Source organism: Coptis chinensis, chromosome 3 (assembly GCF_015680905.1).
Source record: "Coptis chinensis isolate HL-2020 chromosome 3, ASM1568090v1, whole genome shotgun sequence".
NCBI lineage: Eukaryota > Viridiplantae > Streptophyta > Magnoliopsida > Ranunculales > Ranunculaceae > Coptis > Coptis chinensis.
In genome coordinates this window covers 111,214,237-111,226,303 of record NC_141458.1, presented here as the reverse complement: position 1 = coordinate 111,226,303, position 12,067 = coordinate 111,214,237, and the positions used below count along the sequence as shown (strand labels likewise).

The 12,067-nt window shown below is 34.5% G+C and overlaps 1 protein-coding gene across 1 annotated transcript; it reads right to left on the bottom strand.

Moving 5' to 3' along the window:
* Positions 1-1,998: 1,998 nt before the first annotated feature.
* On the bottom strand, positions 1,999-3,672 carry LOC147512971 (zinc finger protein ZAT9-like). The gene has a single exon (XM_086595960.1). It carries the CDS (start codon positions 3,572-3,574, stop codon positions 2,336-2,338), a length of 1,239 nt encoding a protein of 412 aa, XP_086452086.1. The 5' UTR covers positions 3,575-3,672; the 3' UTR covers positions 1,999-2,335.
* Positions 3,673-12,067: the final 8,395 nt, after the last annotated feature.

Genomic DNA, 12,067 nt, shown 5'->3' with positions numbered 1-12,067 from the left:
AAGATCATTTAAATTCATTTCATAAAATATTATAATGAAATTATAAGGTTGACAAACTTAATAGATAAACGTTCTTTTAAGTGATTTTTAGCATATTAATGTTAAAATGAAATATATTGTAAATTTTTTTATTAAAATATATGTAATAAATGTTGAAGGCCTAATGAGAATCGGCCTTAAGAGAAGGCTTAAGTTTCAAAGTCTAGGCCCTTACCCTCCCCTCACAAGCTTGAGGGCTGGGCAGGCCTATCCCATGAATGTGTAAGAGCCTCATTTTGAAGGTTTTTTTGGCCCATAAACCGGGTCGGGACTTGCGGGCTGAGGGTTTGAAGGACATTTTGACACCCCTGCTCCACGCTAGAAACACTTTCTAATGCAGATATGTACTCCAACTAATTAATAACAGGTCTTTTACTGAGGTGAATTCCTTATAATATTTCAGTTTTTGAAGATATCAAAATAACGATATTAGGATCGAAAAATGTAAATTTTAGTTGAAATATGTTGGAATTCCAATTTTCTTTTGTAACTTTGGAATTTCGACAGTTCTTAAATCGTGAACTATGGGTGATATATAAGCGACTCATAAAAGCTGTCACTTACTTAGCTTAGCATGAAGTGTTCCAAAACTTCCAATCCTTAGGCCACAAGCCCGTGTGGAAAAGAGGTACAAACTACATTTTTTTTTTCTAGGTACAAAACTACAAACTACAAAATGCACACACACTGAGAAACTTGAGGCATACAAATTACAGAGTGACACACTGAGAAACTCAAAGAAATTAATCATTATATGTCTTTATATAGATTAATCATTGAACATATTTTTTTTAGAATCTACATTACCACTTGTAACAAATTTTGACCACTTTCTTTTAACACAACTAGAAAGAAAAAAGCAAAGTGTCTTTTAGTTGATTATTGGTAATTACAGTCTTATTAGGTCTATCATGTAGTTGGCCTTGGCTGTCAAAACTGATGGTATCAATAGCTACAACTTAAAAGCATTTGAATCCTCATACTCCAATTAACTTTGTAAATAAACTGATATATTTTAGAAACATCTCTTCCTTATAAATTAAGATAATTAGCCTTTATGATTCAGACTTTACCATAATTTGGGATTTCGGAATTATCTGAATTCTGACAAATTTAAAAATTGAAATTTATAATATTTCAATCTATGTTATATTTGGAATTCTGAAAATTTCAAAATTATCAATATTTTGACTTTAAACTGTTTTTTCTAGTTTTTTGGTAAACCGAAATATTGAACAGAATTCCGATATTCCGTTCGGAATAATGAACACTGGGGAAACAAAAACAGGTGATTTATATTACATTTAATACAAATTGAATAAGAGTGTCAAATGTTCCAACAGAGAATAATTACCAGAACGCCTGCTCTTGCAAGAAACTTCGATGGTTTCAAAGCAAAATATTTGCAGTAAAAAGTGGATCTTAAAACTTCTCTTTTGTTTCCCAACTTGCTTTGTGAAAAAAGAAAAATTCTTTTGTGATAAACATGCAAGTGTTTGTTTGTTTGTTAGTTATCTTTCTCTCTCTTCATACTCTGTTCTTTTCCCTTATGTCTCTACTCTATAGCTTGTTTCATTAGTATGAAGTTTATGAACTTACTTCATTCAACAACTGTGTAGAAAGCTACCAAAGAAAGAAAAAGCTCGCATAGAAGAAAAAAGAAGGAAAGAAAGAGAAGCATCAAGTGGATAAGAAAGAATTAGCTTCTATTTCAACAACTATAGAAAGCTATGGTACTAGTGAGAGGTTGAAATTTTAAGTGTTTTTGTGCACTGTTACATTAATAGACGAATGGGCTTTTGTGTGAATTCTTTATTGAGCATACAGTGAACTCAGACCAGCTGTAGAAACAGTCAGAAACAGACCCATTTCCCAGAAATCTTCTTAAGTTTCAGAGAGAATTAGTACTAGACTACTAGTACTACTTCATCAACTTCAAACAGACAACAAACCAAAGCATACAAAACAAATGACAATTCTATAAAATATAATGTGAATTAAGTAAAGTTGTTAAAGTAACAAAGCTCATTTCAGAACAAAAGAACAAGTAGCAGCTAGCAACCCATTGTTCTAACACTTTAGGCAAAAAAAGATATATCTGTCAAAATAGGCAACCCCCATTTAGTTGAATTGCCAAATCAAGTTTTCTACTCCCATTGGAGATTGATGCAACAAGCTTTAAAAAAATGAAAATTTTCTATTTTTTTTGTTTTTTACCTTTCAATCTGTTAATATGCTTCAAAATTCGCGCAGAGTCGAACCAGGAACATATAATTCAATGCCCAGAATGAACAATTTAGTACCTGGTTGCATCAACGAATTCTGCGTCGGAGACTGCACTCATGTCATCGTCTTCCATTGGAGCAGGAAGATTAAGATCTATCAAATTATTAGGATTGGTATTTCTAATTGGTTGAGTAGGAGTTGTAGTAGTAGTAATAGTAGTTGATGTACCAGTAAGATGAGATCTCTTATGACCACCAAGAGCTTGTCCAGACCCAAACACCCTAAAACAAACTGGGCATTCATGAATTTTTCTATCAGCAACTACACTAGTAGTATTTGGTGTTGTTCTTGATCCTGCATTACCTTGTTGAACTTCATACTCAACTTCATGATGGTTGTGTCGCACCGCAGAAGGAGAAGGGGTAGTAGTAGTATTGCAGCCTCTAAACTTCTTGTGACTTGCTCTGTGTCCTCCCAATGCTTGATAAGATTTAAAAAACTTCTTGCATGTTCCACACTGGTACTTCCCTCGACTTCGATTTACGCGAATTTTAATTTGCTCTAACTCTTCATCACTCTCCTCAATTGACTTGTCTGCTTCCTCTTCCTCTTCTTCATCATCATCTTCTTCTTCTTGCTCTTGTTCTTGTTCTTCTTCGTCGCGGTATCCTTTGTTTTCTACCTGCTTATTGTTTCTAGTCCTAATACCTCTAGAAAGCATCATGAGACATAAAGCAACATCTTCTTCAGGAGTCGTATCAGATACAGAACTAACTGGCTCTGGCTCAATTACAAATTCAGTTTTAATGGGCTTACTTGACTTGGGCTTCTTCATCATCACCATAAAATTTTCTTGACTATTATTCATCTGGATATGATGCTGAACATGTTGTTGCTCTCCAAATCCAGATTTACGATTGCGTTTTGATCTTCTCCTAGATGGATTTTTTGATGACTCAGTCTCACTTTCCCTGTCTTGAACAACAACAGCAGCAGAAGTAGCATCAGCGACAGCAAATGAAGAAAACTCAGGATCTACTAATCTAAAACTCTTCTTCGGGTTCTCTCGCAATCCGTAAATTAGTCCCTTGTCTTCGTCGTCTTCGGAAGACGAAGATGTAGTTGAAACTGAGTCAGTTTCAACTTCAAGTTGATGAATGAGTTGAGTCTTTGGAGGAGCAGGAGGTGGTGGTGGTGGTGGTGTTCTTGGAGTAGTTTGAAGTGCTAGCATGTGAGATCTCATGTGACCACCTAAAGCTCTGCCATTAGAGAAAGTTTTGAAGCAGAGCTTACAAGTGCGTTTCTCCATTTGTGAGTAAAACAGAAGAACAGTGTTGGAGAGTTGTTTGTTTTGTTTGTGTGAGAAAAAAAAGAGAGTTTTAAGAGAGAGTAGGTGACAAGCATTCCTCTTCCAAAACACTCTAAAAACCAAGAAAATATATATATGTCAATTTTTATTTAGTTTTTATTTTTATTTTTTTAATTATTATTGAAATAAAGTGAATCAAATTATTAATTATGGTAAATTTAATACCCCACAAGAAATATCGTATGCATGAAGGGAGAAAGAGAGACATGTAACATGCAAATCTTGCCAGTTTCATTTTTTTAATTTTCTATACCATATATACCCATGAATATTTACTTATTAAGTTTGTACCTTAAATTGGATTTTGACCAAAAATATATATGCCTTTAGTTTTATGTGAAATTAATACGTTTTGACCCGAGTAACTGTGCCTCTGTTGGATAGCCATGCTTCTCTTCTTCACACTGCAACTTTTGCTGTGGATATAGCCGCTGTTATTCCAATGAAAAAACTTGCCTGTGAAAAATGCTTAGAGTATGTACAAGACTATAAAATAATGGGTGCATTTTACTGATCTAATTTGTTTTTCCTAGTAATATGTCTTTGAAATAATTTTGTTCCAATAAGGATACACCAGTCTTTTAATGTTCGCATATAGGGTACGTTTGTAACTTAAGAGGCATATTAAAATCAATAAGTATCTTGTTTATGCAAGTCAAGAAAACTGCTGGGGTTTGTTGTAACGACGGGGTAGTAAAGATAGAACCACATGGCTTTTATTTTAATTTCTTTTTCCCGATTTTATATTTTTTCTGAATTTCCAATTTTAATTAATTAATCAATTTATTAGGTTCTGTTACTTTGTGGGGTATTATGAAGCCAACTGTAACTGCTTCATACTTAGCTTGCCGGCCAGTGGGTTCCCTTTTCCGAAATTCATCATGTTTTTAATTCTTTTTTTTTTACGTTGACCCAAAATTTTAATTTTAATTTTTTTGTTAAGGAAAAAAAAAAAGGAATGGTGGAGAAGTAAACGAAACCAACTTTCCACACCTAGTGGAGTTTTCTATGGAGTGAAAATGCCGTTTTGTTAGGAGTTAGGACTTAAGAGTGGACCCAGTCCTCTATTTTGCTTTCATTCTCATTCTAACATGCCATAAGTAACTCTAAGATCCACATTCATCTCCATGAGATTTACATATTTCGAGAAGTTAAGTTTCAATAAAATTTTGAGAAGAAAAGGTAGTTGTGATGAGTCATTCTAATGTTCAACCAGATTCGACACACATTTGTGTTGTGTGGAACCATCATTTATACTAGAATCATTGCATTGATTATAATCTCATTATTAACTTTTTTCGGAAAAATCTTATTTTTCCATATTCATCATATTCTTGTGAGATTTCCAGTGTTGATTTGGGTTTCAATTTTCGGGATTTCATTGCCATGGAAAATCATCTTGCAAACAAATTACATACTGATTTTTTGTTTTGCTAATTTCTTAAATTTTACCCTCTAAAGTTTTTCTTAAAAAAAATAAAGGAAAAAATAATATGGTACACGCCTACTAAAATCTCTAGCAAAGTGTGATCTTCAAGATTCTTGGAGATTATTGTAATGCATGCTTGGAGACTGTTTGCTCTTAAGCTTCGAAGTGAACTTTGGCCAACACTAAAGAGCAAATATTCTTATAGCTTAGACCACTTCATCGTATATGTCAAGAATCTTTGTAAATCAAGAAAATAATTTACATACTTTTTAAGGATTTCCAAAGATTACTAGCCTGTTTGGCACTGAGGATAGGATAACATTAATCTTCTACTTTCTAAGCATAAGCACCAAGAGGAACTCTCCTAAAGAATTGTATAGGCTGTTCACTGTATTCAATGTTTTCACGGATCCATTTTCGTTATAGAATAAAACAAGAGGAAAAAAAACCCATAATTGTCACGTACATTAATTTTGTGTAAATTTGGATGCACTTAACATATATAATGTTCATCTTACTGATAATGGGATCATCAATCTAAGAAAGATAATGGTATATAGCCACATGTCCAACAAATTATACTTCAACACATTTGTCTCAATTTTCATGCAAACCAGTTCTCCACTTGTTATGGTCACTAGTGTTTCGAGGTGTTGCATCCGGGATCGTGTATCACTGTATCAACACTATACCCATATGGCCATGTCTTTTATATATATACAACTAAAAGCAAAGGCGATTACTTGAGTCACACTATGCATAGGGGTGTCAAAATGGCCCTCAAACTCTTAGCCCGCCCGCCCCGACCCGGCCCATGGGCTGAAAAAGCCCTCAAAATGAGGCCCTCACACATTTGTGGGCTGGGCCGACCCGGCCCTCAAGCCTTTGAGGGGAGGGTAAGGGCCTAGACTTCGAAACTTAAGCCCTCCCTTAAGCCCGGCCCTCAACATTTATTACACATATTTTAATAAAAAATTTTATAATATATTTCATTTTAACATTAATATGCTAAAAATCACTTAAAAAAACATTTATCTATTAAGTTTGCCAATCTTATAATTTCATTATAATATTTTATAAAATGAATTTAATTGATCTTAATTGACTAATACAACTTTAACAAGTTTTTTTAGTAGTTTGAAAATTTAATTGTGAAGTGCATTTGATTTTATCATTTTTAACTAATGTTTAAATAAATTTTTTTAAATCAAATGTATAACATAGTATCCGGCCCTCACGTTTGGCCCTCAAGCCCGGCCCTTCAAGCCCTCTCGGGAGGGTTGAGAGGTGGGTAAAGGCTTCGAGATTTAAGCATTGGCCCGACCCGACCCGGCCCTCAAAGTAAATGAGGGTAGGGCTGGCCCGGCCCTCAAAGCATGAGGGCTTCAAAGCCCATTTGACACCACTTCGTCTATGCACATATTCCAGTCGTGAGTGCTACAAATCTTGTTTCATTTTAATGGAATTACTTCATTACTTTTTTTTTTTTTGTTAATCATCATATATATATATATATATATATATTAAAGACCAAAATTTACATAAAATCTATCATAGTTCAGATTGTTACATAACCAAGGGGTGGGTTTTGAATCCATTCTGCGGAACACAGGATGGGATCTACCCCGCCCGCAAGCTGTGGAGCAACCTTATTTCCAGATCTGCTCACCCATTTTGTACAATAGCTATTTACAACGGTTATGGATCTAAGGCATCAAAAGTAATAGTTGAGAAGACCATGATATATTTGCATTCTTCTTCTCCAAAAAGATGCCGACACTTTGGGAGTCGGGTTTCCACTTCCAAGTTCTGTACTTTGAACTTTAAGCTCCATTTGATGCCTTAGAGCACTCCTCTGCGATTCTCGCTTCTTTCCGAATTGTCGTCTTCGCCATGTTTACGCCTCCTGCGGCCAAAAAACATCCATTAGCGCCCCTTAGAACAAACCCATAACATGAGTATTTTTCCTTGTATGTCCATTTTTAGAACAAACCTTGTACATGAGGCGTCAATGTTTAGCTTGACATGATTAATAGCAGTGGGCTCCAATGCATTTCCTTCTTGGGATTCAGTTGTGTTTTCGTGCAAGTTCGGGTTCTCGGTAGAATCAAAGAAAAATTTAACAAGCAAAGTGAAATTTTGAACAAATTTGGTCTTCTTTTTTTCATGAAAACAGAGCATCTTTCCAACCAAATTTTCCAATTACAAGTACAAACAGAATTTTGTCCAATTTTTTTATTTATGGGCCACTTAGAAGGTGGATTAAACCACAAGTCTATCCACTGTTTAACCCGCAAGTGCTCAAATTGAGATAATCGACACTCCGGGGATAGTTGCCCATATTTTCCTAGTGAAATGACAAACTAACAATATATGATGTACGATTCCACGGGCATACCACATAGCAAACAATATTTGTCATTGATATACATAATTTGAGCTAGATGTTCCTAGTTGGTAGAATCTCATGATAACATTTCCAAGCAAAAGTGATTCTCTTGGGCAATGTGTGTTATGCCGAAAGCAAGATTGGTTGTTGGGATGATAGGTTGTGTATTGTGAGAACTCGATAAAAGTGATACATAGACTTGACCGTGAGTGTGCACCTTTCTTTGTGAGAGACCAATGAAGTTTGTCTTCTAGTTGTGATCTAGATAGGTATATTTGTTGTATGTTGAGGTTTGGTTGGGTGATCAAAGAGTTGATTAAAAGGTTGATGTTCCGTGTTCCGTGTGGTGATTAATGAGTTCGACACACATTTGTAAGACCTGGTTTGGTATAATGAGTTTGGTACTCTCCCTTTATGCATACCGGAATCCAAGAGTCCATCCACATGTTAATATTATTGCCATCTCCAGTTTGCCAGATAGAGTTATCTTTGATCTTATTAAGAATTTTCTGCATACATACCATGCCAGAACCAAGATATATTATGTACATGTGTTGAGTTTAAGGCAGTAGATGAGTTGAAATACTTACCTTTCAGCTGCTGTGCTAAGAAGGATGAAGGGTTAGAAATGATATACCAAAGAATTTTACTTAAATGAGCTAGATTATCTAACTGTGCATCTCTAATACCCAGACCACCCTGTCTTTTAGATTTACAAATGAAACTCCAGTTTTTGAGATAAAGAGGGTGCTTCTTACCAGTACTAGTTCCCCACCAAAAATCCCTTTGAAGGGCATTCATGGTAGTAGTGACTTTTAGAGGCAACAGAAAAGTACTCATTTGGTATGTAGGAATAGCTGATGAGATGGACTTAATGAGTACAGTTCTAGCTGTTTGGGAGAGCACCTTACTCTTCCAACCTGAGATCCTATTATTCACTTTACAAATAAGACTGTTGAAGATCTCAGATTTAGGCTGCCCAAGGAAGAGGGGAGAGCCAAGATACTTTTCCCCAACTTGGATGGATCTCATATTCAGTAACTACTTAATACTATTACTTCATTTACTTGACACGCCTTTTCATTTACTTCATTTTACCCAAAAAAAACACATGTTAAACAGATATGAAAAATACCAAGGAGCAAATTTTATAAAGAGTTGTACAATGCAACCCCAGTCGTATAATTTCAAGTGGCATCCATCAGTCAACAATTAACGGTATATATACAATTATACATTGAAGAACCTAGCTACTCAACAATAGAGTGGATATTATGAACTCGTATGGTCGTAATTGGAAATGCCTTAACCCAACCACTTGGCGCGCGTTACATATCTATATTTTAAGGGTTCTGTATTGGGCACTCATCAAATTGAATTGGGCAACCCAAAAAAAAAAGAAATATTACAAGTTTGTCATCAAAGTCTAGGCCCAACAACTAATCCAACCGGTCTTGCCATAACGAAACCCTCGGGTCGTTTGAGTGTAGACTCAAACGGTCTCACCATGTCGTTTATACTCAAACGGTTTATCCATATCATTTGAGTGTACACTCAAACAGTCTCTCCATGTCGTTTGAGTGTACACTTAAACGGTCTCATCATGTCGTTTTAGTATACACTCAAGCGGTCTTCGCATGTCGTCGTTTGAGACAAAACTTTTGGTTTTTAGCTAGACGATATGGATGGAGTCGTTTGGGAAGTCTCCAGGACAACATGGCGGGGTTGTTTGGAGACTCTCTTGGGCGACATGGCTGGGTCGTTTGGACTTAAAAAATTTGGTTTGTTTGTCACGATGTTCATTTTAAAAATCAACTTCCACTTAATCAATCCAAACTCAAACTCAAACTCGAAACGACTTCATTAAGCTTGGGCAAACTCAAACTCAAGTTTAATCAACCCAATCTTCCACCCAAACTCCAAAAAAACATTAAGTTTGAAATCATCAAGTTTAATCAACCCAATTTTCCACCCAAATCAAGTTTAATTAACCCAATCTTCCACCCAATCAAATTTAATCAACCTAACCAAGTTTTAGTATATACTCAAACGGGACACGATTCGAATTGGGTGAAATTGTCAACTTCAATTCTCATTGTTGATTCACAACTCAACACCCTAAGTATGAGCACAATAGAAAACTCGAAGTTTTTTTTTTTTTTTTTGGGTTCAATCTCGCGAGAGAGATGATACTAGCTAAAAATGTTTGAAAAAAATGGTAGCCGGTATGCGTTGAGGGTGTATTGGGCTATTGTTGTTGGACTTAGTTGTTGGGCTGGAAGCTGCCCAATGCAATTTGATGAGTGCCCGATTAAATCACCTATTTTTATTGTTCGAAATGAGCACCAAAAGTATTACACATCAACCAATCGAAGTTTGCACAATGCAACTTTGTTAATGGTGTGATTCCATGTACTAAACAAAACAAATAACAATCCTTTTTGAGCTAGGATAATCTTGAATGTGTTTGGTTAAAAAAAAGTGGTGGAAAAGAAAGTGTTTTCATTGAAATTAAAAACCATTAATATTGTGTTTGGTTTGCGGAAAATGAAGGAAAAGAAAATGCTTTCAAGGAACTTGAAAACTCAAGTGCATTTGTTAATCTAAGAAAAGTGGAAAAATGGAAAACAAATTCTTCAAGCATGTTAGAATGGAAGAATCCAACTTCCTTTAAAATAAAAAAGGAAGTTGTTTTCTTTTCTTCCATTCTTTTTTGATTAAAAAAGACACATCTTTCAATCAAAATTTCAGGCAATCTCTAGCTAACTCTCTTACTCTGATTGATACTTCCAATCGATTTGGAGATCTTCTTTTGCCATTAACAGGTTACATGGAGAGAAGACAGGTAGTTAGTTGGTTTCGCTCGTTTTGAGGGGTGGGTTTCCACTTTGAGGGGTTTGATAAGGTGTTTTGTGAATTTTGATATGGTGATTTTCAAGAGTGAGATAACTTTAAGGGATTTTGATACTGTTTTAATCCAATGCTCCGCTTAAGAAATTATGAAAAGAGTTTTCTTGTTGAACCAAACAAGTTGAAAGGAAATTCATGAAATATAATTTCAAGCAAAATAAAATCTAGGAATACAATTTCTTCTTGAAAGATCGAGAAATCTGTGAACCAAACATAGCCCAAGTGTTTGGTTCATCCTAGAAACTGAAAAAATTGAAAACAGATTCTTCAAATGAGTTGAAAAGGAGGAAAACAACCTCCATTTTTATAAGAAGGAACTTGTTTTCTATCTTTGTCCCCCGTGATACTTGATGCTTCGTCCTGATTTCGTAAGCCTTGATCTAGTACTCCCAAGCTAAACTAAACTAAAACAAAATTTTCCACTTCTAACCAAACATACGTAAACCAGATTTATGTAAAATCAATTCATGGAAAAACAAATCAATGAATCAAATTTCAGCGAACCAAACACAACCCTTGAGATTTTCTATTTCCGTTTTTAAGGTTTAATGATTTAAATATCTTCTTATCAAGAAGTGATTTAAATTATATTCAGAATTCATGATTGTCATATATAAGTAATATAACTCATATAGTTCATGATTTCGAATGAAATCTCAAAATTCTATCAAATATTTCCATCTTTAAGGAAATCGAAATAATAAAAATAGAGTAAAATAATGTATATTTTGAATTTTAATCAAAATATGTCAGAATTCAATATGGAATTCCAGTTTTTGGAACTTTCAAAATTCTGACAATTTCAAAATCGCAAACTGTGTTATGACTTACTAATCATGTATATGTTTATTGAAAAAAAAAAGTACAGTATATGTTATTGGAACATAAAATGTTTAAAGATTATAACATCCTCACAAAAGTATGTTAAAAGGCAAGTCTTGACACCTTTCTTCTTCATTATGAGTTTCTTCAGAGCCATGCAAATCCATCTACGTTTGTTGTTCACAACTCATAAGAGATAATGGTTATGTTAATGTATGATGACATTATTTAAAATGGCAATGTTCCATCTTTGCTATCCTCTTTTATCTCTATCGATCTTTAGAGCATAATTTGATATTAAAGACCTTGGCTCTCTCTCATATTTCTTATATATTGAGATTATCTTCACTCCTATTAGTTTTCATCTGTCACAGACTAAATACATTGTTGATCTATTTCGTCGTTATTCTACAACAAGAAATATGTAAACATTGCAGCACTTCACCTTACCTAATTAATGTGACTAAATATCGTCAGTTTGTTGTCTCTTCACTATTTAGCATTCACTAGCTCCCATGACATTGCATATGCAGTTCATCATGTGGTCCAATTCATGAGTGTCTTGTGTACTCCTACATATATATCTTTGCATCTAGAATCGACCCTTCAAGCTCCCTATAGGATTTTCATGACAAGAGTCTCCAAGTAGTAGATGATACTGAATTTATTTACGAACTTGCTTGAAATTTTCTCCAAAAACAATGTATTCTCTTGTGATAATTATGTTTTGTTTTACAATTAGTTATTATACTTTGGTGTACTAGTTTGTGATTTCGAACGGAATATTAGATATCTGCCAAATATTTCGATTTTTCAAGAATTCGAAAGGTAAAAAAAAATACAAATCTCAAATTTTATTCGAAATATTTTGAAATTATTGCTG